Source organism: Salvia splendens, chromosome 21 (assembly GCF_004379255.2).
Source record: "Salvia splendens isolate huo1 chromosome 21, SspV2, whole genome shotgun sequence".
NCBI lineage: Eukaryota > Viridiplantae > Streptophyta > Magnoliopsida > Lamiales > Lamiaceae > Salvia > Salvia splendens.
Genome location: NC_056052.1, coordinates 2,894,357 through 2,921,476, shown reverse-complemented (window position 1 = coordinate 2,921,476; position 27,120 = coordinate 2,894,357). Strand labels below are relative to the sequence as shown.

Below are 27,120 nucleotides of genomic sequence, written 5' to 3'. Positions count from 1 at the left end.
CATGTGGCCAGTGAGGACTGAACGTAGAACGACATTATATTCAAATACTTATACCACATAGCAACAACACTGCACATTTTTTTCGATCAATAAGTCTGCCTAAAGATGGTGAGCATTATTGCAAACATGAAGAAAGGAATAAGTAATCTTGTTGACATTGTATCTTGTGGAAGCAGAGGCAGTAAGACTAATCTTCTTATTGCTTTTCATTTTTACTTTAATTTGATTTTTACTAATTTCATTATCAATTTTTCAGCTAAGGAAATTGATGTTGAAGTACCAAAGATGAAGGTTGAGGTATAGTTTTATTTTCCACGTCAGCTTGAGTTCTAATTGACGAAACCGAAAATTTCAAAGTCTTGAAATTAGTCAACAAATGTTGTTTGATGAACGAAAACGATAATTTACTGTATTTTCATAATTTTTCATTTCGGTTATTTAGGGTTTGTGGTCCTCATATAATGATATAAATATCAATTTTGAATATGATTATAAACTAGGATATGATATAAATACCATCAAAACAAATTAAGTTCAAAGCACACTGCACAATAGGATCTGCCCATTTATTGATTCATGAGTACATCTTACGTACTGCCCGGAACAAAGAGCCAAAGAATGCTGATTTGATTTCTGCCATATCTCAACAAATTGCAGCCACAGCTTATATATATGTTTTCCCCTTGAATATCGGTTTCCCTTCACCACTCACCACTTCAAAATCACATTCTTCCTTCCCCACAAATCACAACCGAGAGAAAAAGAGGGGTAGATAATCTCCGGCGACGCTGAGGAGAAACGCCGGCGGTGCAAGGGCGCCGCTGACCGGAGTGACGTGCCGACGCGGGAGAGAAGAGGAGCAACGGATTTCCGATTAGGGATTTGATCTTCCCCAAATTGGGAATTTTGAGAAGTGATTTGGGGGAAAGGAGTCGGCCGATAGTGTTGGGGAGTATGTGTTGACTTTTTTTTTAAGTACTTGAGCCAACTATTAAATTGGTTTTGGGCCTTTGCCTTTTAAAGTTAGTTTATGTGTTTGGGCCCGAAGAATTAGAAGATTGGGCCAATAATTAAAATAAAGAAAGAGCTTGAACCAAGAATCATTAAAGGAAGGAATGAACTAATTCTTTCTCTAGTTGGGCCTATGGTGTCTAATTAAATCATGGGCCCTCCTAAGTTGCTCGATCAAGTATTTGATGTTAAGTGATGGTTCGCTAATTAAATCCCGAGATGATGAATTAAATTTTGGATTTATTTTAATGCCCAAACAAGATACATGGGGAAAATAAAATAAAATAATACTCCCAAAGTTAAATGAATAATTCTTGAACACAATAAATTAAATCTCTCGATTTAATTAATGAATCGAAGAATAAGAGAAAGAATAAAATGATCATGCACTTAGGTTGCATACACGGATTTTTTTTTACTTCTTTAAGTCTAATTAAAGGTATTTACTTTATTTCTAAAGGGACGTCTTCGCAAGTCGAGTAAGACCAAGTCAAGGAAATTTTCGACTAAGGAATTAAGCTTTTGAGGTGAACATTTCTTACTAAAATGTGAACTTGCCTTTTTAGCATGATTATTTGAAAATTATGCTATACATGTTTTTGTCATGTCATGTTTTTGTTTTATGAATACCTATCTGCTGGGCTATGCCAATTATGTTTAATCGAATTCGGGTCCCAGTAGGGCCGCAAACCCTACTCGGACTAGTGTACACATATGGGGATCGTGAGCTAGCTTTCGAGTTGGCCGGTCCAGTGACCGTCGTGGAATGTGGTCACATTCCCGGTTCACATACGTTTCAGATATAGTATCTATGTTATATGATTGCGCAATCAATTTTTACGAATGAAAGTAATTTCAGTGACTCGGGCCTTTTAAGGTAAAACCCCGTGTTAACTCAACTGTGGCTGACAAAACTTTTTACGAAAATTATTTTCGGCAATGTGTCCACTGAGTATATCAAATACTCAACTCTGCATGTCTTTTCTTAACGTGCAGGTTGAACGTGGACGAGGGGCGAATGTGTTGAACAATGGTGATAATAAGTAGTACTAGGATACCCAAAAAAGAATTGTGTCTTCACACATACTTCTTTGTCTTGGACTCTTCCGCTGCACTAGTAGTTTTGCACTAGGATTTCATAAACCTAGTTATCGTACTCTGATTTTGATTGGCCATGTACCACTTTCACACTTGAAACTTATGTTTGAACTTGACTCACTATCTATGCTTACCTCTTTCTATCTTCAAGTTTTATTTAGTCACGATAAAGTCATGCTCACTATTACTAGTAAGATGTGGTCGTGACACCAATGGTCCTGGTGTTGAATCGAGTTAGAAGATGACACAATATATTGTCACTATTTATTGTATTACTTCTACTTTGCATCTTCTTGATTGTTTCAATTGTTTATGTATCTTTGTTATGTAGTATTGCCAAATTTGGGTGGTATTATTGTTAATTAGTGTGGAATGGAAGTACTATTCAAGCTTTAAATAATTAGAGGATTTGAACCTCAATTACAAAAATAAATGTAATACTACTTCTTAGACAGCATGAAAGTGGTAGTACTTTTTTACCTAATGCAAATTATGCAATGGAGATTTTTGTTTCGAATCTTACGTATATAAGTAATTAATTATCAGACATAAATTTGTAGCAATGGTCAAATGGAATATAATAATATGCGTTATGTATATGTTATGCAAATTGTAATGGGATTTATTCGATTAGAGCATAGCTAAGCTGGGGGGTAAAATTAGTAAAGAATCTGTGTTTTTGCCTTTCACTATATTCAGGAATATCTTCAAGCATGTTGACATATTTCGACACGTGATTTAATTAAATCTTGTGAAAATCCTGTATAGCATGATTAAACAAGAATCACTCTAATGCCATGTTTGGTTGGCGGGAAATTAAAGTTGGCAAATTAAATGATTCATGGGAAAATGAATCCCGAAAATATGATTTCTAATAACTTTACTTTCCCGTGTTTGGAAAATATCAAGATTTGAAAGTATATATTTGATTTAAACACTAAACTAAAAATATACTTATCATTTTTTATTTATAAAAAATAATAATACATATTATTTAATAAATTATTAATTACAAATGATAATCATTATATTATTTTATTTATTATTACGATGGATAGTTTAAATATGGACATCATAATATATAATAATATAATAATAAATAAGATTATTATTATTATTATTATTATTATTATTATCATATTTACTTAATTTTTAATTGAATAAATTTTATAATTAAAAATTTCACTACAATTTTATTGTTAATTAATAATTTATAAATTAATAATTATTATATTATTATATAATTATAATTATATTTAATTATTTATAAATTATTATTATTATTATGATAATAAAAATAAAATAAATATTAATAATATAGTTATAATTATGTTAATTTGAATTATAGTTATTTATTATCCTAAAATTAAGTATGGTTTATACTTTAAAATTATTTTTAAAACATTGTAATAAATAATAATAATAATAATAATAATAATAATAATAATAATAAACTGTACTATATTGCATTAAATTCCTAAAACTGGGAAAAAGAATACCTAAGAAAAGTAAGGATTTAGAATCCTGGAAAGTTGTACTAACTTTCCTTGTTTCAGGATTTTGATTACTTTCTCAGTTTGATTAAAAACGAAAACACACACAGGAATTTAAAATTTAAGGAATCAGATTACTTTCTCAGACAGAATCCTGGCAACCAAACATGTCCTAAAAGATTTTCAAAAACAAGTAGTAGTATAATAATCAATAAGTTTTTATCGCAAATAAAAGGGAATATTATAGTATCATTCACTGAAGGGTCGTATAGTAGAATAATTGATACAGTTTCATCGACTGATATAGTTTTCATCAATAGTCAATGGAATTATACGTTTTTTACGTTTTAGGTTTATAACAACATGATTTATATTGACATTAATTCTTATTAAAAAAATTGTATTAGTACTTGGAATAATATTATGGTATGTTTAATGTTTATGGTTAAAGATAGTCGTATACATGATTGTTCGGTTTGTTAGACAAAATAATCATGAGATGTAGTCTAGGATTGAGTTATGAGATTCAATCTTATAAATCAAACACAATACATATTTAATCATGAGATATATTAATCTTGCAACCGAACAACCCATATATAGATTAAATTATTAGGCTTATTCAAATTAATAGTTAATTAAAATTATTTAATTATACTTATAATATTGCCTAAGTTGAATTAATTTTCTACAATCCTGTGATCGACATCCCATGTTTTAAAAACCTTCTAGTGGAATGTAAACGGGTATAATAGTGAATTTGATTTTGTTTGAACAAATACTTTGTTGGTATTTATTGTTAATTATTAGTTTGTTGGTATTTATTAGCTTGTTAAAAATAGGGTGTAGTAACCATGTAAAAAAAAATTAAAATAAACAAATATAGACGGACAATGTCTTTTGTAAACACTGTCAAGGACCAATTTACCGGCGGTGAATCACGTTGGGCATCGGCTTTCAAGATGAGAAAGGGTTAAATATTTTTCGTCAGTAATTTTTTGTTACGAACATGATGATTAGTTGTAATTTTTCAACCAATGTTGAAGATAAAGTTGTGGGATGTTCGTCGGTAATATGTCGGTAATTAAATTAGATTACCGAGTCCACATTTTTTACTACACATGGCACAATCTAGATTCTAGAAGCCATATGTACACAATGTGTAGTTTAAATTTGATTATATATTATGTGACAGCATTAGGATGAAATGACACTCTTAATGTATAACTAAAACTAATCATTAAACACTGTTGTACATTTTATTCTTAATTAACTGCATAGTAGCCAAAACAAAAAAAAAAGTGATAGACAATTAGTTTGTGTAGGTAGGGAACTACATCCAAATAGCATTGGCCTTGATTAGCAAAGGCTTGAGCTTTCCTTGGATGTTGAGGCTCATAACCTCATGGGACCCACCCATAAAATTCCCCCCAACGAACACGGCCGGGACGCTAGGGTTACACCCTAATCCAATCAATGCCTTCTCTATCTCCCCTCCATTCGGGAGACGATCAAGCTCGTACACAGCCGGATTAGCCCCAAACCCGCGTATCAGAATCATAATCGTATGCGACATGCAGCAGCCACTCTTGCTGAATATCACAACGGGGCTCTGTGCCACCACTTCCTTCACCTTTTCCATCTTGATCACTTTCAAATTACACAACCAATTACAAATATTTAGTAGAAATTTGATTTTGAAATGTGTGTTGAGAGACTTGGAGTTATTTGAAGCTCTTTATATAGGCTTTGGAGTGGGATTTTTTTTTGTGGAATGTGACGATTATAAATGAATTCTTCATGTGTCATCACTTGGGGTAGAGTAAGCTAGCTAGTAGTGGTGGAATTAATTATATTCTAAGAATATCTTCCTTTATTTTCCACGTTTAGTATGTTTACAAGTCTGGAAACGTGACCAAATCTGAAAATAGTTAAAAGGTAATATACCCCAAATTAAGCAGTTCCAAACATCTATGAGTGTTGTGGGATTCTTTGTTAGTAATACTATTATAAATATAATAATTAATTAAGATGAAATGGAAAATATCTTTTGATGCAAGGAAGATAAATTATACCCACTATAACGGTATAAAAATATACTCACTTTTATAATTTTACTCACTTTTATAACGGTATAAAAAATTTACTTTTATAGGGGTGGCAAAATGGGTAGCGGGTAGCGGGTTATTCCCATTTCGACCCGGTACCCGCTACCCGATGATAACGGGAAACGGGGCGGGATCGGGTAGTGTGTTTTAGAGTTTTGCAGGTAGCGGGTATACCCGTTAAACCCAATAATACCCGATATTACTATTATTAGTTATATATAATTTTTAATACTTTATAGAATCTAAGAGTTCTAAGGGTTTTTTTGAAATATTTTTATATTTTTTTGAAACTAGAGTAAATAAGAAATTTTTTTTGCAAAGATTGACGTCTTGTTGGAAAGATTTTGCAAAGTGATTTATCCGCGTCAATATAGGTCAAATATGTTTTAACAAGATAAGAAAATTAAATTGGTGTCCTGATACAGTCCAAACAGGAGAACTCATCCAAAAAGACTAGTCTGTTAGGAGAGAGAGCCCATTTAGTCTACATAACCCACATCAGTTGTTCTCACAACCGATGTGGGAATTGAGTCCGTAACATTCGACCCTCCTTTAACGGCCAACGTCCTCGTTGGTCACGGCCAGTTCTTTGCCAGGCCACCACTCAGAGTTCTCGTTGATCACTGCCATGTTGGTCACGTCGGATTCTTTGCCCGGCCACCACTCCGAGCGGTCCCAAATGCACTCGTTGGTCACGGCGAGTTCGTTGCTCGGCCACCACTCCGAGTCGTTTGGGCTCTCAATGAAAGCACCAATTGATACAGACCAAACATGAGAACTCATCCCAAAAGACTAGCCTATTAGGAGAGAGAGCCCATTTAGTCAACATAACCCACATCAGTTGTTCTCACAACCGATGTGAGAATTGAGTCCGTAACATGTCCAAATAGAATCGAACACGTGATCTAAGCAATGAGAAAGGAGTGCAACACCATTGGACCATTGTGATAGCTTCGACATTGGTTACTCTCAAATAACAATAATTACATAATTTTGGGGGTACCACCGTCCCCCCTTGTCCTTAATTGGCTCCGCCAATGCACGACATACTGTGGGCATAATTGCAATTTGTGTAAAGATAAATACAAACTTACGCGTTCCGATACTGGATTGCAGATCACAAGAATTACAAATGACGATGAGGGCGTGGAGTCCAGGTGAAGAAGATGATCGAGGCGACTAAGATGTGACGAAGGGAAGATGATTGGGGGCTGAAGAAGACAAAGGGGTGGGGGAGGGATGGAGGCTTGATGGTTGAGTGAGGTGAATTTATGTGGTTTTTCTAAGTATATTCAACGAGGGTGTTTCTGGTACATCGAGTTGGAATTATATTTCAATTCCAAATCCTTTGTTTGGTATGGAATTAAATTTAGGTCGTGTTAGCTATTCAAGAAATGGGCAGAATTGACCCTAATTCTATGCATTTTACCGTGTTCAGTTTGCAGTATATATTTCTTGCTAGCCCTAGAAAAAAGCTAGGGCCCGGCACTGTTCATCAGAATTACGCATGATACATTTCTCTAAAAAAAGGTGGTTTTCAAATCTGTGCTCTTTGTTGTAACCAAGAATTGAGTGCAAGATTACTTTTTTACCCTTTTCCTTTTCAATTCTCCTTATTCCTCTTTCTCTTTCACATGGGCTTTTTGGTCCTCACACTCTTGCGGCTCTAAAAGCTGGGTTCATTTCTTGCAAAGTGGACACATATGTCCAATTTCAATTCAGTGGGCTATACCTATACCCACGTAAATCGGACCATGTTTATTTCTGTTCATTCCCTAACAAGGAAAGTGTAACAACCCGAACTTTCGTACCTTATTATTATTATTAGCCAAAAGATAAATTATAAATAATCATTGCTTCGTTCTCAAACGAATATTTCAAATACAACAAAAAAAGAGAGAGAGAAAAAAAAAAATATAACACCAAATAAAAATTTATAATGTCTGGCACTATTATACAAATTTATAAAATCCCTATCTAGTACAATTAGGGAAAAGTTCACGCAGCCCGTTCAACGGTCGTGCTCGTACTCCAAGAAAGTCCGGTACATCATCAGGGAAGACTATGAATGTTATTTGTTTTCCTACACCAAATTAAATGAATAAGTAAACAAGTACTCAAATAATTAAATTAATAAGCAAATAAAATAAAATTAAAAGGGAGAGGGCGGATCCTAGAGGATCAACCTTATCGGATACATTAAATGTGCATTAATGAACCTTATCATATACAATATTAAATGTGAACCTTATCATATACAACATTAAATGTGCATTAATGGATTTGCAGTAGAAATTGACAAAATATTTGCAACATACGCCACTTGCAATCTTTTATGTATAGATACATTTATGCAAATCACTTTCTTTCACCATAAGACATCACCATCGGATGTCATAATTTTTCCCTTCACAAAACCCCCCACACAAACATTTTACTCCACATCAATCTCCCAACAAAGCTGAAGCAAGAGGAGGAAGCAAATTCGGCAGCTCTTTTTCACAATCACTTTCACCACCCACATCACAAGCAAGCTTTCCAAAGTTTCCACATAGAATAGAGGAAGGAGAGTTGCAGATAATTGTAGGATCAAGTTCCCCAATCCAACAACACTTCTTCGTCCCCACATCAAAAAGGTAACCACAAGCCTCCTTTCATTTTCTTTATGCATATACATCCATTTACAGTAGGAATGAAAATGGAAACACACATGCTAGGCACCACCATACCACATATTACATCTAAGACTCTCAATAACACAACAAATGCTCCAAATTTCACCAAAACTTACAAGTAGCAAGCTAAAACCAAGTTTTTCCCCAAACTGTTGAACAATAGAACTAACAAAGGACAGCTAGTAATACTTATCTTAGAAGATGAATCTGCCGGACTTCCGGCAGCAAGCTTCGGCACTCCGTCGTCGATAAAAACAGTTCCATAACCCCAAATCGACCACCAAAATCGTAACTTTCACCCATCTACATGTTTCAAACACCAAGATCCTTATATATGTATAAATTAACAAAGTAAGAATTTAGAGAAACTAGGATGAATTTCTTATCAACTGGAGGAAGTGGACGGCGGCTGGGGAAGCTCTCGGCGACGGCAGCTGAGGCGGATCCGCAGCGGTGGTGGCGACGGTACGGCGAAGAGAGAGAGAGACGAGGAGGAAGGGAGCACCGTTCTGTTGTCCGGAGACGGCCGGACTGCCGGAGGAGGGCGGCGAAGCCGCTGCCTCTGCATGCCGGCGGTGAGAGGGAGAGAAGAGTGAAAGAGAGAAAGGGGGGAGAAGAGAGAGGAGACGGCGGCGGGCGGTGGTGCGGAGGCTGGCGCTGGCGAGCGGCGGCGGAGAGGCTGGTGGCGGCGGAGTCCAAGTGAGAGAGGAGAGGCTGCTGCGTAATTGATGAAATGATAGAGGAAGACAATAGTAGGGTATTTTGAATGTGGGTTTTCTAAATTTGGGCTCATGAATTTATTAAATGGGTTATACAATTAATTGAGCCCAACTACAAATGAGAGCCCAACTACCTCAAATTATTTTGGGGCTGCAATGCATAGGAAATATTAAGCCTATTTCGAAATTTAACTATTTTTGGGCTAAAAGAAATAGAGAATGATATCTTTTGAAAGCAAAAATTTATATTAACTTTTAGCCTAAGTTTTAAAATAAGATTTCATTAATTAAATCTTTAATTAATTTTTTATGATTTCTTCCATTAATATAACTAGCGAAAATAATTGATCTTTCAATTTATTTTAGAGTTTTGGTTAAGAGTAAAATTTTCAAAGTAAAAAGATACATAGATCCAATTTAATCGAAGCCCGAATAGTGAATGAAGACGCATCAAATAATATATGAGTTTAAGAAATTTCTTAAAGATAAGTGAAGTAAGAAAATGAGAATTATTATGAGGCATGCATTCTAATTTAAGTAGATTTGTCTTTGATTCTAATTAGTGTATTATTATATCATGAAGTTTTCAAAAAGGTTTTGTTCGCAAGTAAAGTCGGAACGAAAGATTCAAGTTAAGGAAACTAAGCGATCAAGGTGAGCTTTCCTATACTAAAAATACAAATCGTATTTTATGAAAACACGAACACATGTTCGTGGTTCTTAAAGATGTTGTCTTGCCGTAAATGTTTTTGTATGATGCCTATCTGTTTGGCTAAGGCCAAAGGAATTATGAATGATGATATAAGTCGAATTCGGGTCCCAGTGAGGGTGGTGTCCCCGCTCGGACTAGTGTACACAAGCTACCTCTGTCATGTTGGGCAGAGCAGGTGACCGTGGAAGGTGGCCACCTTCCCGGCACAAGGATACCTCTGACATGTTGGGCAGAGAAGGTGACCGAGGAAGGTGGCCACCTTCCCGGCACATGTATGTAAGGTGACCGTGTGAGAACACCATCTCAACGGCACAATGTAATCAGATATGGCTAAGTACAGGAAAAAGGGACTGCAGTCCAATGTGATATTTTTAGTAAGCTCGGGTCTTTTCAACAACACCCCGAGTGTTACTGTGATTATGGCTTGACAATATTTTCAAATGTATATGTGTAATTGTCGGCAATGTGTTCACTGAGTACTTTTTGTACTCAGCCCTGCATATATTTCTAAATGTGCAGGTTGAGCAGCGAAGTGGTGGAGGAAGTGCTATTGAGACAAGACATTTAATTCAGTCAGATTTTGACTCTCGGAGGTTCATGTCTTCATACATGGAACCGCGTTCATTTGTTTCCGTTGTGCATCTTAAAAGACTCAAGTCTATTTTGTTCAAAACTCTGATATTTTGAAATTTCTTTACAAACAATTACTCGAGTTTTCATAATCGAGTATCTTTTCTTCTGTGTATCAGCACTTGATTAGTCATGTCTCGCAGCCAATGCTTGATATTATTTCCCCCCCCCCCTTTCTTCCCCGCTTCTTTAATCCTCCCCTAGTCGCGATCAACCGTGTTTTCTATCCTTAGAAAATGCGGTCGTGACAGAGTGGTATCAGAGCATTCTTTCTCACTCTGAACCCGAGAGTCTTCTTTGAAAATCTTTGGTCTAGCCTTGTTCCACTAGACTGTTTAATCGATAAAAATGCTCTTAGCACTCCCACCAATCGCGCTCAATGTGGAAAAAAAAAGAGGTAACTTGTTCTTTTTCAAAAGAAAGTCAAGAAGTTTGAAAGTTTGAAATGGAGAAATAACTCATGGAGTTAATTTGAGTGAACAAATGAAAATATTAAGTTCAAAGAAAGAGTTGATGTTTCTTGATTGAGTAACGTGCTTAAAGAAAGAGTTAATATGTCTTTTCTTGGCTAAAGACTGTGAATGCATGAATAAAAGAAGTAACTTTCCTAAATGGAAAAAGGTACTGAAATATGAAAGTATAAAGTATACGAGTCTGATACCAATTGTTGAAATAATGTCTCTTTTTGAGTTTGTGAAATGGTACCTCTTTTTTTTGAGTTAGTAATTGAATCATGTTGCTAGTATGGGGAAATCAAAATTTCCAAAGAACATAGAATACTTAGATATGCATTCCTTCTAGAACACGATATGAACTCGAACTTAGAAGTACAGTATGAACATTTATCGCTTTCCCGAGCGACGAAAAGAAAATGACGCTATAAGGAAGAAACTTCGTCATGAGAAAATCAATCCAATATAGAACAAAACGATGTTTCTAGAAAGATGGTAGGGGTGAGATGCCATTTTCTACGTCACAATGACATGAATAATCTAGGTTAACCTTTGTCTTTCTTGACAATCCAATCACTCCAAAGGATCATTCCTTTGATCCAACTAAGCGATGTACATATACATAGCAAGAGAATATGATTACAATGTAAACAAAGCACCTAGGTCTATAATATAAGTAAACAGAAACGATGTGTTACGAGGTTGAGCGTTATGACGAACCGAGAGTACCAAAGAGCCATAATCCCCACATATGGTCATCTGACGTGATCGTAAGGTGAATGTAGCTTGTGACCAAAGTTTTCCATAACTTATTTATTATTCTCTATAAAGAGTTAAATAAGGGAGTATCACCATCGTAGTTAACCAGGAAGATTCATCAACAACGCTTACTTGGGTTCCATGAATTCCAATTTCTCGAATCCCCCTGATCAAAATACTTTTGTTGAATTAAGACCTTAAATGACTTCCTTTGCAAGGTAACGTGTCATTATCTTTCATCTTCTATGTCAAGGTTGTGTATCACTTCCAGTTCTGAGCTTGCACCCTCATGTTTTCTGATAACCTCCAGTGAATACAATCCTTCTTTACTCATTCTGTATAAAAGCAATACTTTGACTCCCCGAATTCTTGCCAACAAACTCTTATACTCGGAGCTGCTTTATTTATACCCTTCAGAATGAACATGTTTCCCTAAACAATTGTCTTTTCAATGATGTATCCCTCAAAGGTCATTAGTGGACCTTTTTGTTTTCAAAAGTGCTTCTTGACAAGCTCTTTATTTTATATGAGTAGTTCCCTCTTATTAATTCCACTACAATTATTCTATCATGCTTTGAGCTCTTCAGCAACTCCAGGTCTAAAGCAATTTGCTCTGCTCTGATTGTTTTCTCTCTACTAGTTAACTTTCTTGATTTGGTTATAAACTTTGTAAATTCATTAACCTGATATAGTATCACGATTTTGTTGACCCAAAAGGGTAGTTCCTTGTTATTCTTCTTTCTCAAATACACTTGAGACCAATCATTTTCAGTCTTACTATATTGGAGCAGCCATCTGGTAAGACCTTATTAAACCTTTTAAATTAACCCTTTGTGTTTTCAGATATACTTATTGACAAGCTCTTTGTTTTACCTGAATACTCTCATCTTATGAATTCAAATATGACTGTTGTCTCTTGATTTGAGCTTTTCTGCAAGCTCCATGTTAAAGCTGGCACATTGCTTCTCTCTTGGCTAGTTTCCTCTTGTTGCCCTCTTTATTAGTCAGTTTCCCTGAACTGCTTACAAACTCTAAAAATTTCGTTGATATGATCTTCTATCACAGTGTTGTTGAGCAAATTGCAATTGTTTGTTTTCCTATTCTTTTCAAATCCGTTTGTAACCAATCATCTCAGATCTTCCTGTTATCATCTAGGGATACTTGAAACTTTTCTACTTCACTGTTCATTTTGATTATATTATTGGCAACCTATTATTAACATCTACATTCTATTCATCGTACCCTCACTTTCGCAATTTATTCCATCTGGCAAGCTCTTCCCACAATAAAATTTCCAAAGCTCTATGGGTATAGCTCAAGCCCTTTGAATTTGTATTTTTTTTATGGGAGTGAGCATAATGAGCCCAATTGAGCCTAGTCTTTGCACTTCATGAAAACCTTTGTTGCAAGCTACTGGTGAGAGTTTGTGGTGAACCAAACACCCACGTAATTGAAATAATTATAATTGTTTTGTTTTCATGGCTACCTTGGAGCCTACACAAAGCAAGAACAATTCAAATATTTCTCTTGGGATCCCAAATTCAGTTCCTATAAAAGTTAAAACTGTTAGACCACCTCTAAATTTCCTAGCGTGAGACAAATCCGGAGTCGGATCAAGGAAGCGCAAGACCGGCAAAAAAAAAAAAAAAAAAAAAAAAAAAAAAAAAATCCTACGCCTATGAGCGTCAAACCGAATTGAAATTTAACATCGGGAAGAAGGTCTTCTTGAAAGTATCCTCTTCCAAAGGAATAACCAGATTTGGACTCAAGGGAAAGCTGAAACCACGATTTATTGGACCCTATGGAATTCTGGAAGAAGTGGGCCCAGTAGCATATCGCTTGGCATTACCACCCAACTTTGGGAATGTACACAACGTATTCCACGTCTCCCAACTTTGAAGATACGTGTTCGACCCAAAACATGTGATTCGCCATGAAGAAATCGCTTTAGAGCCTGACCTGAGTTACGAAGAAAAGCCGGTAAAAATACTAGATCGAAAGGCGCAGCAGCTTCGGAATAAGTCGATTACTACAGTGAAGGTTTTGTGGAAAAACCACGGACAAGAAGAAGCAACATGGGAGCTAGAAGAGAAAACGGAGGAAAAATATCTCGAGTTTTTGCCTAGATACTTTCTAAATTTCGGGACGAAATTTCTTTTAAGAGGGGTAGAATGTAACAACCCGAACTTTCGTACCTTATTATTATTATTAGCCAAAAGATAAATTATAAATAATCATTGCTTCGTTCTCAAACGAATATTTCAAATACAACTAAAAAAAGAGAGAGAGAAAAAAAAAAATATAACACCAAATAAAAATTTATAATGTCTGGCACTATTATACAAATTTATAAAATCCCTATCTAGTACAATTAGGGAAAAGTTCACGCAGCCCGTTCAACGGTCGTGCTCGTACTCCAAGAAAGTCCGGTACATCATCAGGGAAGACTATGAATGTTATTTGTTTTCCTACACCAAATTAAATGAATAAGTAAACAAGTACTCAAATAATTAAATTAATAAGCAAATAAAATAAAATTAAAAGGGAGAGGGCGGATCCTAGAGGATCAACCTTATCGGATACATTAAATGTGCATTAATGAACCTTATCATATACAATATTAAATGTGAACCTTATCATATACAACATTAAACGTGCATTAATGGATTTGCAGTAGAAATTGACAAAATATTTGCAACATACGCCACTTGCAATCTTTTATGTATAGATACATTTATGCAAATCACTTTCTTTCACCATAAGACATCACCATCGGATGTCATAATTTTTCCCTTCACAAAACCCCCCACACAAACATTTTACTCCACATCAATCTCCCAACAAAGCTGAAGCAAGAGGAGGAAGCAAATTCGGCAGCTCTTTTTCACAATCACTTTCACCACCCACATCACAAGCAAGCTTTCCAAAGTTTCCACATAGAATAGAGGAAGGAGAGTTGCAGATAATTGTAGGATCAAGTTCCCCAATCCAACAACACTTCTTCGTCCCCACATCAAAAAGGTAACCACAAGCCTCCTTTCATTTTCTTTATGCATATACATCCATTTACAGTAGGAATGAAAATGGAAACACACATGCTAGGCACCACCATACCACATATTACATCTAAGACTCTCAATAACACAACAAATGCTCCAAATTTCACCAAAACTTACAAGTAGCAAGCTAAAACCAAGTTTTTCCCCAAACTGTTGAACAATAGAACTAACAAAGGACAGCTAGTAATACTTATCTTAGAAGATGAATCTGCCGGACTTCCGGCAGCAAGCTTCGGCACTCCGTCGTCGATAAAAACAGTTCCATAACCCCAAATCGACCACCAAAATCGTAACTTTCACCCATCTACATGTTTCAAACACCAAGATCCTTATATATGTATAAATTAACAAAGTAAGAATTTAGAGAAACTAGGATGAATTTCTTATCAACTGGAGGAAGTGGACGGCGGCTGGGGAAGCTCTCGGCGACGGCAGCTGAGGCGGATCCGCAGCGGTGGTGGCGACGGTACGGCGAAGAGAGAGAGAGACGAGGAGGAAGGGAGCACCGTTCTGTTGTCCGGAGACGGCCGGACTGCCGGAGGAGGGCGGCGAAGCCGCTGCCTCTGCATGCCGGCGGTGAGAGGGAGAGAAGAGTGAAAGAGAGAAAGGGGGGAGAAGAGAGAGGAGACGGCGGCGGGCGGTGGTGCGGAGGCTGGCGCTGGCGAGCGGCGGCGGAGAGGCTGGTGGCGGCGGAGTCCAAGTGAGAGAGGAGAGGCTGCTGCGTAATTGATGAAATGATAGAGGAAGACAATAGTAGGGTATTTTGAATGTGGGTTTTCTAAATTTGGGCTCATGAATTTATTAAATGGGTTATACAATTAATTGAGCCCAACTACAAATGAGAGCCCAACTACCTCAAATTATTTTGGGGCTGCAATGCATAGGAAATATTAAGCCTATTTCGAAATTTAACTATTTTTGGGCTAAAAGAAATAGAGAATGATATCTTTTGAAAGCAAAAATTTATATTAACTTTTAGCCTAAGTTTTAAAATAAGATTTCATTAATTAAATCTTTAATTAATTTTTTATGATTTCTTCCATTAATATAACTAGCGAAAATAATTGATCTTTCAATTTATTTTAGAGTTTTGGTTAAGAGTAAAATTTTCAAAGTAAAAAGATACATAGATCCAATTTAATCGAAGCCCGAATAGTGAATGAAGACGCATCAAATAATATATGAGTTTAAGAAATTTCTTAAAGATAAGTGAAGTAAGAAAATGAGAATTATTATGAGGCATGCATTCTAATTTAAGTAGATTTGTCTTTGATTCTAATTAGTGTATTATTATATCATGAAGTTTTCAAAAAGGTTTTGTTCGCAAGTAAAGTCGGAACGAAAGATTCAAGTTAAGGAAACTAAGCGATCAAGGTGAGCTTTCCTATACTAAAAATACAAATCGTATTTTATGAAAACACGAACACATGTTCGTGGTTCTTAAAGATGTTGTCTTGCCGTAAATGTTTTTGTATGATGCCTATCTGTTTGGCTAAGGCCAAAGGAATTATGAATGATGATATAAGTCGAATTCGGGTCCCAGTGAGGGTGGTGTCCCCGCTCGGACTAGTGTACACAAGCTACCTCTGTCATGTTGGGCAGAGCAGGTGACCGTGGAAGGTGGCCACCTTCCCGGCACAAGGATACCTCTGACATGTTGGGCAGAGAAGGTGACCGAGGAAGGTGGCCACCTTCCCGGCACATGTATGTAAGGTGACCGTGTGAGAACACCATCTCAACGGCACAATGTAATCAGATATGGCTAAGTACAGGAAAAAGGGACTGCAGTCCAATGTGATATTTTTAGTAAGCTCGGGTCTTTTCAACAACACCCCGAGTGTTACTGTGATTATGGCTTGACAATATTTTCAAATGTATATGTGTAATTGTCGGCAATGTGTTCACTGAGTACTTTTTGTACTCAGCCCTGCATATATTTCTAAATGTGCAGGTTGAGCAGCGAAGTGGTGGAGGAAGTGCTATTGAGACAAGACATTTAATTCAGTCAGATTTTGACTCTCGGAGGTTCATGTCTTCATACATGGAACCGCGTTCATTTGTTTCCGTTGTGCATCTTAAAAGACTCAAGTCTATTTTGTTCAAAACTCTGATATTTTGAAATTTCTTTACAAACAATTACTCGAGTTTTCATAATCGAGTATCTTTTCTTCTGTGTATCAGCACTTGATTAGTCATGTCTCGCAGCCAATGCTTGATATTATTTCCCCCCCCCCTTTCTTCCCCGCTTCTTTAATCCTCCCCTAGTCGCGATCAACCGTGTTTTCTATCCTTAGAAAATGCGGTCGTGACAGAAAGTGAACACAATACGCACACTGCACGCACTCACTGAATACACACATAGACAAATCGTCTATCCCTAATGGCCTAAGTTAATTGATCACCCGAAGTCGAATTGGTTCCGATATTTTCAATAAAAAAATCCCAAGGGCCCTTGGGAAGATTTTCTAGTGGTAGTTCAACATAGATTTTATCCATGTATTTATAACAGTGTTTGCATATCGAACAACCTTAGAGGGTTTGTTGAACAAAGTATTGCATGGAGATGAAAGGGCTATGATCTCTATGTGTTTGTATATGGGTATAGAAATGTACTTGTTGGGTGTAATACAACCCAAAGTAAAATTGAATTAATACACAAACAGAAAGATTAGATAATTGGAAAAATACATAATCAAACCGAAAAACGTAATAATCAATGTGAGATAATTAATGTATTACTAATGCAATCATCTGCTTGGAACACAGATCAATCGTATACTTAATTAATTTCATAAAATTAAAACTTTTGTTACTCGTTTGACTTGGTCAACAATGTGTTGACCGGGCACAACGTATATGTTGCGGGTCTTAAACAACCAATCCATCGCGCGACACAGATCTTGCAACCGTATACTTCCATGTGTATATAAAGTAACATTATGAAAAACAATTGAGGTTTCAACATTCTTTAGCCTTGCACACACTACTAGTCTATAAGATGACTAATCATAAAATGCTGTTGTGCATATTATTCTCAATTAACTCGATCAACTATGCAGTAGCCAAAAACCAAAAAAGAAAAAGTGATGATAAGTTTGTGTAGGTAGGTGGCTAGATCCAAATAGCATTGGCCTTGATTAGCAAAGGCTTGAGCTTTCCTTGGATATTGAGGCTCATAACATCATGTGATCCACCCATAAAATTTCTCCCAACAAACACGGCCGGGACGCTAGGGTTACACCCCAATCCAATCAATGCTTTCTCCATCTCCCCTCCATTCGGGAGACGATCAAGCTCATACATAGCCGGATTCGCCCCAAACCCGCGTATTAAAATCATAATCGCATGCGACATGCAACAGCTGCTTTTACTGAATATCACAACGGGGCTCAGTGCCACTACTTCCTTCACCTTTTCCATCTTGATTACTTTCAAACACAACCAATTTATCTATCTTGTTGAAATTGGATTTTGAAAGGAATGTGTTGAGAGATTTGGAGATATTTGAAACTCTTTATATAGGCGCTGGAGTTGGGTTTTTCACTTTTTTTTGTGTGTGGAGTGTGATTAATTAATTATATTCCAAGAAGGATAAATTTCATTTACCTTTATGCTAGAATATCATCCTTTATTTTCCGCTTTTAGTATACTCGAATGTAACGTGATTTAATTGGAAAGCAATTAATTAAAAGATAATCTACCCAATAACTTGGTATAATATATTTGAAATTGGACATAGGGGAATATATTATTCAGAGAAGGGGGGTCGGGTCATGTCCCATGGGAATTCTTGGATTCTTCGTTAGTACAATTAGAAAAATATGAGTACTAAAATAAAAACTGATCTTTCAATAAGACTCATAGCTATCTTCATTTATATATTCTAATTAATTATAGAAATGAATGAACTGTATGGTTAGATTTGGTAAGGGTGGAACTCATAGCTATCTTCATTTATATATTCTAATTAATTATAGAAATGAATGAACTGTATGGTTAGATTTGGTAAGGGTGGAAGCTTCTTATATCTATATGTACACAACTTTTTATTTTTTGTCAAAAGAAAAAAAAAAGAATCTATTGCAGATACATGATGTAGGAGATATGTTTGTGGAGAACTGAGCAATTGATTCTATATGTCTATGATTCATGAATATGTCAAAACGCAAGATTCTCGGCCTATTTTATGTCCAACACATATCATGGAATAAATTTCAGATAAGAACATCCAATCAACTTCTCCTTGATCATACGAGATCATATGAGAGAGAATAAAGTAGAGGTGTGAAGTGAGAATAAAAAAAAGAAAGAGAGCATGTTTTGATATAGGACAATTTGCAGAAAAATTCATAAAGTTTGATTAAATCCTGGTCCATCTTTATTTTTTTAAAATTAGTCGGGAGAACCTTAAAGTTTGGATTAGTATGCAATCATCCTACAGACGAAAAAATTGATGGGCTATGCATAATATATTGTTGAAATATTATATTCCAACGACATTGTTTTCTGCATAAATAGACGACATCGTTTAACTCTTGTGATGATATCTGCATACTATTTCTCGGCTATCATATCAGATTTAATTACATCAAAAAATTTGACCGTAGATAATTGCCAACCAATCCGAATTTCATGATTTCTTTGAACAAATTAGAATTTGACAAAATTTCATGATATGTATATAGGATTATGTTAAGATGACAACTCTTCTTAAAGTGACAACGTACCACCAATCTCGTGCTGCCACGTGGCACGCTATCTAGCAATATTAGAGGCGTATCCAGCAATATTCATTTAGTATACATTTACAGATTGCATAATAGTAATAGGTGGATTGCTGTGTAGATTGTTGAGTATTGCAGTATGTATAGGCATAGAATGTTTCAGTTGCTGTATATATACACACATATTGCTTTTTTATACCGTTATTTTGCATTATAGACAACAATGCAATATTTAACACTCTATACTACAATCCACGAAGTACTATCATGCAATCTGTAGAAATCCATTTAAACCACTTACTATGATATTGCTGGATACGCCCATAATATTGTTGGATAGCGTGCCACGTGGCAGCACAAGGTTGGTGGTACGTTGTCTCTCTAACTATGACGGCACCTAATGCTCCCCTATTTCTAAATACTGATCTTTTAATATTGGAAAGGTCAAACAGTGATATTATAGCGATAAGATAACTTCACAATATTCACTCTTAAGTATTCTGATTATTCATAAATCAGATTAATTATAGGGAATAAACTACAGAGATTATCTCCGTACGAAAGTAACAAAATAGAGTTGCATCATGTCACATTCACTACATCTACATTGATAGAATAGAAGCTTCACTTTGAATAAATATTAGTAATATAGATTTTGAACGTATGATTTATGATGTAGATATTATTCGGTTGCCCTATCTCTTGTGATTCACTTTGTCTAATGCTTACTGCTGAATGTATTCTTAGTTGTTCAGTATAGAGCAAAACACTAATGCTCAGTAAATGGCAATAACATCAAGAGAAGTGACTCTATTATGATGGAACGTCCCAACATGGAAAAAACGACCCTATTAAAGCGGAACGAGGGGGAGTAATATTCAAGATTTCAAGTTAAACACATCATTATGGTCAGAGAAATCTAACAAAGAACCCATTCAATAAATAGAAAAACCACAAAAGCATCCTCTTTTTTTTTCAAAATGTGTAACAAAAATCAGATGTAGTTTAAACTCCAGTCTTGAAAAAATATATTGCACAGCACAGGCATCGTGTCGTGATCAAATCATCAAAAGTGACCTCTTGAATACAAAATAACTATTGGCCTGAAATGGAAACGACAGAATTGTAATGCTCACCGAGCCCAAAAGCATGCCTGTGATAGGATAGCATAACGCTTGAGCCAGATGAGCCAGTGGCGTTGCCCGATTTGTATTCCTTTCCCATCTCTACATCAGGAAAGGATCCGGAAAATATCATGATATGTTTCTTCAGACAGTGGGTCAGAGCACCAAGTTCCAGTTGTCCTCCCCAGGCCGCGGTGGATTCTATTTCGTTACAGTAGTCCTCAAATCTTTCTGTAAGGGACTCTTCGGATTCTCCATCTGCCATATTCTCAGACAGAAAAAATGGCAGAAAATCTGTTGCATGTTCCCGCATATAAGCAGCCACCATTTTCCGAAGCTCTTGGTAATTATAAGGAGAAGAGCCTCCAGATTGGAGGGCCAACTGATTCTCAACAGCTCGGTAGAGACAATGCCCATCCGGCTTTATTTCATTGATGGTAAATCCAAGAGGCTCAAGCTTTTCCTCTAACTTCTCATCTTCAATCATTCGATCACTCACAATTTGGCTATGCTCCTCTTGTATCCTTTGCTCCCTGGCTGCATCCTGTTCGGCTCTTTTCTTATGCTTTTTGGCACTCTTACTGAGTTTTGGCTGCTCAGCTTTATTTGTGATTGAGACCCCAGCAATAGCCTTCACCACCAAGTCATCAAGCTTTCCTTTTTGACTGCTGCTACTGCTATTAAAGCCTAACGAAGCCAGTTCATCGGCCTGTCTTTCTTTAAGCTTTGTTGAGAGTCTAGCTATCTCTTCATCAACTTGTTTCTTCTTAGTTTTCTGCTCAGCCTTGCTACCTTTAGCAGCCGCCTTTTTCATTGCAACTTCCTTGTTCTGCAGATCAGTAGTCTCTTTCCTGGAAATCAACAATTTTTGCACAAACTGCTAATGAGATTTGCACTTAGTACTTCAAAACATAGTTTCTGACTTTTTATTTTATTGTTAGCCATGATGCTTCATATTTCCTATTCCAGAGTTCAAAAGTCCTCTTCAGAAAAGTCATCCAAGTATTATGGTACCTGTGTCTCGAAAGCACCTCTTCAAGTGTTTCTTGCTTCTTCTGAGATACAGTTTCTGAGATCTCCTCGGATGATTTGTCCATAACTTGAGGTTCATCCGCCATTTATCAGCCTGAAGCAACCAACCCCATCAAAGAAAATAAAAGAAACAGAACCAATTTAATATAACAGGAGGATTTGGTATGTGTCTATGTGAAGAGCAAATATACATATTTCTAAATCAATGGATGTATGAGGTACTCTCACATAATCGAGTAAAAAAGTAGCCAGTTACTTCCATGTTATGTTATTGGGGAAACAATATTGCTGTGCTAAACATACACCAAATCAGTGACAGATTACTATATTATCCCAATAAATCATCAGCAACATTCATCAGCCCTAGCATGTATGTCGAAACAAATATGCCAAAACAAGGTGGAACCAATGATCTACCTTACCATTTTTAGTAATTAGTAGAAAAATGGCCAACCATTAACTCGAAAGCTTTTTTTCCTTAATATAACTTGATGTTTACTTAACTGAATAACTCATGTGAAGTGCTCAGTGGATAAAGACATCTCCAAGCCTCCTTTCGATCACACACAAATACAGAGGAAATATATCCCATTCCTCTTCTTCACTTCCTATATCTATCTGTTGCAAAGATGCCCCACTGCAATGTACTACCTAAATTGGTTGAAGTAGATGAACTTCAAGTTTCCAATACAGGATTGGAAAATAAATCAAAAGCAGAGAGTAAAAAGTACTTCAAAGTTTGCTGAGACATAGCATTTGGATTTTTGGATGGCGAAGTTCGAAAGGAAGATAGACGAATGCAAAAAGCAATTCCCTAACATTTTTTTTCGCAATAAATCACATAGTTGTTCATAAACTTTGAATCCTAATTATTTAGGAATGAACTTAGCATCTCCCATTCTGTAGAAATTCTCTAGTACTAACTCATAGTAAATCCAAGTACTGTGCAACCTTTTCAAAAACTGAACTTTCTCCGCATTGGGTTCATCTGTTGCAGATAAAAAACAAGTTTCCATTGATCTAATTTTCTCTGCTCTCCAAAACAACAATATATCTAATTTCTTCAGCCGGTCTACTTTGATCAAACGCAGAGTCGGAACTCAAGAACAGATTTAAATTCACAAATTGACGATTAAAACAAGCACTCTTCAGCACTTAGGCCCAGTTTTTCTGAAGAAATTCAAAGCCAATTTTACAATAATATCAATACAAAATATCAATTTACAGTTCAATCGTGTGAAACCTACGTTTGTGACTGAGAATATAAATCATGAAAGGTTGCGACGACAAATTTAGCTGGAATCAATCACCATCTCAGGATAGCAGAACTCACCAGTAACGCAGCTGAAAGGCGACGAAGAGCGGCGGAATGTGGAGGAAGAAAAGGTTTTTGTTATCTTTCAATTTGGGATTTAGGTTTTGAGAGACAGTGGTAACCTGAAAGATACGGCCGATTAGAATTTTGTGAAAAGCATATTCTATTTCTTTTTTTTCATTAATTTTTATTCTTTACCTTCATTATTTTTGGATTCATGAAGGGCAAAATTAGATTTATTTTTTTTTACAGGAAAATCAAAACATTCTACTACTATTGCATAATACTAGAACATTTTGTTAATCTATTCATATGTTTTGATTATCTATTTATCTATCATAGAATTATTCTTAGGTTAAAATGATTCTGGTAAAAAAAAATTGAGTGTGAATGGAATTCATATACATGTTGAATTTGTTAGTACTATTCGATGATGCCAATGATTTTGCATCTCAAATTTTTAAGCTACTTGTAACCTACTTGTCCAAACTATTGATCGCGGCCATAACCTTATCAAAGTCGACGTTAATGGATACTTCTGCTTCATCTACGGTCGCCGGCATACCTACAATTAGTTGACGGCGGTATAAGGGTTTCTTTGCGAAACCCTTTCTCAAAGAGAAAAGATGGCAGAAGAAATTGACAAATAATCTAAGATAGGAATACAATAGACCTATTTATACTTATAAACTTATGCAGTTGGACTTCTTTTAGCACTACAGAAAAGAACTGACTAAGAAAACCCAGAATAAAGCTTATAGTTATGTTTGACACAATACGTTACGATTATTTAAATACTAAAAATAAAGATAAGATAAGGAAACAATCCTACATAATTTTCAAGAAAATGTGGACGTTTGCCTTATCGCCTCATTTATCACAAATTCTTACAAGTTTGCATCAAAAGCTACATCTTCAATCGAAAGATAGGGACAGCCATGAGATGATTAGCCCTTGTAAGAGAAACACCAAACTCCTCATTCATATCAAGATCCATTGGAGACATATCATTAGGCAGCTTCCAATCAAAGCAATGGACCAACTGCGCAACGATGAGTCGAACATGGATAAGCCCGAGCTGAATCCCGGGGCAGCCTCTCCTCCCCGCGCCAAACGGAAGGAGCTGGAAATGATGCCCCCAAACATCAATCTCACTCCCACGAAACCTCTCCGGAACAAACATCTCCGGATCACTCCACACACTCGGATCGCGCCCAATCGCGTACGTGTTGATGATTATCCTCGACTCCTTTGGTATGTCGTAGCCATTCACCTTGCTATCTTCCCTTGCATAGTGAGGAATCAACAACGGAGCCACTGGATGCAGCCTGAAGGTCTCCTTCACAACCATGTCGAGATACTCGAGCCGGTCGAGGTCAGCCTCCTCAACCATCCGATCCAATCCCACCACTTGCTCCATCTCCCTCTGTAGCTTCTTCATCACTGCTGGATTCCTCAACAGCTCTGTGAGTATCCACTCCACTGTTGATGATGGTGAGTCCATTGCCCCTAGCAACATGTCCTGTACAGATATGTCATGCCAAAAAGTAATTTTAAATTTTACATTATCTTTTATTATATTTTTCACAATTTTGGCTCTATATTTGGAAAAAAAATAAATAAACGAGATCTGGTGTATGATGGTTGGAGATAGTCTTACCAGCATAATGGCCTTGACATGGCGCCGGTCGAATTTGAACTCAGAATCCCCACTCTGCATAATCGACATCATTGTATCGACAATGTCCTTCGCCTGGCCAGGGCGATCCCCTTCTCGGAGATGGTCTTCGATGACTTTCTCAAAGAAACCATCGAAGACCTTCGCGTACGCCTTCATCTTCCGCCTCAGCCCCTGGAGATCAAAAACTCCGAGAAAAGGAAACAAATCAGCCACATTTGGAGCACTCACCAGTCTCATCCCTTCCTTGATCAAAGCCTTGAACCCTCTCTCATCAATGTCCTTCTCCTCATATTTTTTCCCAAACACCAATCTGCAGCTCATGTTCACGCTAACGGACGACACCATCGCGCTGAGATCGACCGGCCCAGACGCCTCCCTGAGCGACTCGACGAAGAGGGAAATCTCCTCCCTTCTCATGGGCTTAAAGGAGTTGGTTTTGTGCGTGCTGAGAAGCTCTAGAGTGCATAGTTTCCGCATGTTTCGCCAATACGGGCCGTAGGCGCCAAACAGGACGTCGCTCTGGTCCCACGTCATGTACTTGGCAGCCTCGGTGGGGGGCCGGCTGGCGAAGACAAGGTCATGCGTCTTGAGGAAGAGCTCGGCCGCCTCGGGAGATGAGACGACGACGTTTGGGATGGACCCGAATCGCATGTACATGATTGGGCCGTGGGCTTTGGCGATCCGGTGGAGGTCTTGGTGGGGATTTTTGCCTATCATGTGTAGATGGCCAAGAATAGGGAGGCCTTTTGGGCCCGGCGGGAGCTTCTTCTTTAGTTTCATCAGCGATGAAACCAAAGAAGAGGCTAAAATGGCTAGGAGAGTGAGCCAAAACCAAGTGAGTTCCATTTTTATTATTTTTTTGCTAAGGTTTGTTGTGTGATTGAGGATGGATGGATGGATGATTGTATGTGATATTTATGTTGTTTGTTATGTTGAATAAGCTTCAATAATGTGAGTTTGCCGTTTTTGGAAAGAGGAAAATAGACAAGTGTAGGCTATGCATTTCAACGTTTTTCATCAACTACACTCACGAGTTTTTTGAAGTTAACAATCTTTCCTAAATTGAATGATTGACCATCACTTGGGTAAGGAGCGTGTTTATGATACTCCCTTCGTTCAAAAAAAATAATTTTATTTTTTGAACTATACAATTTTTAATGAGAAAATTGATAAAATAAAAGATAAAGAGAAAAAGTAAGTAAAATAAGAGATATAGAAAGAAAAGTGGATAAAATTAAAATGAGAAACTTTCTATTTTTAGAAATAGGACTATTGGACAACCCAAAATAGCAAAATATGGAGTATTAATTGGAATATTTATTAATTTAAAGACGAAATTAAGTTCAGATATATACTTCATTCTTTTCATTCAAGATGCCTACATTTGTTTAAAAATATACTTCATTCGTCTCACTCAAGATGTCCATTATCTATATTTGGAAATAAATCAATCTTTTCTATATTTGGAGTAGTATTTTATGGATGTCATTTATCCATTGTCAATTACTCCCTCTGTTCCCATAATTAGAGTCTTATTTGATTTTGGCACGAGTTTTAAAAAATGGAAAGAAAAAAATGGGTTGAAGAAGTTAGTGGAAAATGAGTCTCACTTATATACTCTCTCCGTCTCATTGAAAATGATCCACTTTCCTTTTTGGTTTATCCTAACTAAGATGACTCATTTCTGAAAATGAAAACACTTATATATATATATATATATAGGGTTTTGATCTATGCAAAACTGGATTTAAATACAGAAACGCAGAACAATATCATAATTAGGGCACTTTTAGGTCATAATTAGGTAATTTGTAGGTCATGCTAACAAAGCATGACCTAAAACGATCTTAGTATGACATTAAATCCAAATATTATAATATGACCTAAAATTGCTTAATTATGACCTTCCGTGTTTTTGGTTAATTATTGACCATTAGATCATCTAATCCTAGGGCTGAGATTTGGTCTGCATTTCTGGATTTAAACACATACTTATTTTGATCATCTCCCTATATATATATATATATATATATATATATATATATAAAAGACAACCCTAGGTTATCACCATAAATATGGTTATCATTTTAACGCACCCCTATATATATATTTTTTTTCTCTGTTACTTTATTATCTTCACTTAACATACAAAATAAAATTGCATAAAATTTCATGTCATCCAATAAATGAGTCATCTTCCTTGGGACGAAGAGAATATACTAATAGTTTTATAATAAAATGTAAATGAGATAAGTTGTTGAAATGTGAAGTTTACTTGTCATTTATGGGAAAAGAAAAAATAGTATTCAATGGAGGACGGAGGGAGTATGACTGATCCTTTTATATTTTAGTACTCCCTCTTTTCCAAGGAATATGACTCCTTCCTTGGGCGGCACATAAATTTATGCAACTTTATTTTGTGTGTGAAATGGAGAGAGTAAAATGAAAGAGAAGGAATAAAATAGAGAGAAAAGGGGTTTCCATTTTTAATAATGGATCATCTTAATTGTGACAAATCAAAAAAGAAA

General features: G+C 36.3%; 4 protein-coding genes and 1 long non-coding RNA gene across 6 annotated transcripts; 1 reads left to right on the top strand and 4 right to left on the bottom strand.

Annotated features, from left to right (window-relative positions):
- The first annotated feature begins 480 nt into the window (after positions 1 to 480).
- LOC121784050 lies at positions 481 to 2,220 on the top strand. The gene is made up of 3 exons (XR_006046702.1): positions 481 to 952; positions 1,472 to 1,538; positions 2,008 to 2,220. It is a non-coding gene; the product is annotated as an uncharacterized LOC121784050 (long non-coding RNA).
- A 2,715-nt stretch (positions 2,221 to 4,935) lies between these two features.
- On the bottom strand, positions 4,936 to 5,290 carry LOC121784485 (monothiol glutaredoxin-S6-like). Its single transcript, XM_042182623.1, has one exon. It carries the CDS (start codon positions 5,242 to 5,244, stop codon positions 4,936 to 4,938), a length of 309 nt encoding a protein of 102 aa, XP_042038557.1. The 5' UTR covers positions 5,245 to 5,290.
- A 12,354-nt stretch (positions 5,291 to 17,644) lies between these two features.
- LOC121783623 (monothiol glutaredoxin-S6-like) lies at positions 17,645 to 18,184 on the bottom strand. The gene has a single exon (XM_042181753.1). The coding sequence runs from the start codon at positions 18,134 to 18,136 to the stop codon at positions 17,828 to 17,830; it is 309 nt and encodes a 102-aa protein (XP_042037687.1). The 5' UTR covers positions 18,137 to 18,184; the 3' UTR covers positions 17,645 to 17,827.
- Positions 18,185 to 20,360: 2,176 nt separating this feature from the next.
- Positions 20,361 to 23,062, bottom strand: LOC121783622 (OVARIAN TUMOR DOMAIN-containing deubiquitinating enzyme 5-like). 2 transcript variants are annotated; one of them, XM_042181752.1, is made up of 4 exons: positions 22,930 to 23,062; positions 22,101 to 22,247; positions 21,579 to 21,690; positions 20,361 to 21,415 (listed from the first exon to the last, which is right to left on the bottom strand). In XM_042181752.1, exons 3-4 carry the CDS (start codon positions 21,680 to 21,682, stop codon positions 20,536 to 20,538), a joined length of 984 nt encoding a protein of 327 aa, XP_042037686.1. In that variant the 5' UTR covers positions 21,683 to 21,690; positions 22,101 to 22,247; positions 22,930 to 23,062; the 3' UTR covers positions 20,361 to 20,535. The 2 variants fall into 2 exon arrangements, with proteins under 2 accessions (XP_042037686.1, XP_042037685.1); XM_042181751.1 differs by lacking the exon at positions 22,101 to 22,247.
- A 651-nt stretch (positions 23,063 to 23,713) lies between these two features.
- On the bottom strand, positions 23,714 to 25,563 carry LOC121783525 (cytochrome P450 71AU50-like). The gene is made up of 2 exons (XM_042181621.1): positions 24,572 to 25,563; positions 23,714 to 24,433 (listed from the first exon to the last, which is right to left on the bottom strand). The coding sequence occupies exons 1-2, from the start codon at positions 25,436 to 25,438 to the stop codon at positions 23,819 to 23,821; spliced, it is 1,482 nt and encodes a 493-aa protein (XP_042037555.1). The 5' UTR covers positions 25,439 to 25,563; the 3' UTR covers positions 23,714 to 23,818.
- Positions 25,564 to 27,120: the final 1,557 nt, after the last annotated feature.

Excerpts from the sequence above, each read along its gene's own strand:
- LOC121784485 (XM_042182623.1), bottom strand. The coding sequence starts at position 5,244 with ATGGAAAAGGTGAAGGAAGTGGTGGCACAGAGCCCCGTTGTGATATTC.
- LOC121783623 (XM_042181753.1), bottom strand. The coding sequence starts at position 18,136 with ATGGAAAAGGTGAAGGAAGTAGTGGCACTGAGCCCCGTTGTGATATTC.
- LOC121783622 (XM_042181752.1), bottom strand. The coding sequence starts at position 21,682 with ATGGCGGATGAACCTCAAGTTATGGACAAATCATCCGAGGAGATCTCA. Across the intron at positions 21,416-21,578 it reads GAGGTGCTTTCGAGACACAG|GAAAGAGACTACTGATCTGC; the intron begins GTACCATAATAC and ends GTTGATTTCCAG.
- LOC121783525 (XM_042181621.1), bottom strand. The coding sequence starts at position 25,438 with ATGGAACTCACTTGGTTTTGGCTCACTCTCCTAGCCATTTTAGCCTCT. Across the intron at positions 24,434-24,571 it reads ATGTCAAGGCCATTATGCTG|GACATGTTGCTAGGGGCAAT; the intron begins GTAAGACTATCT and ends ATATCTGTACAG.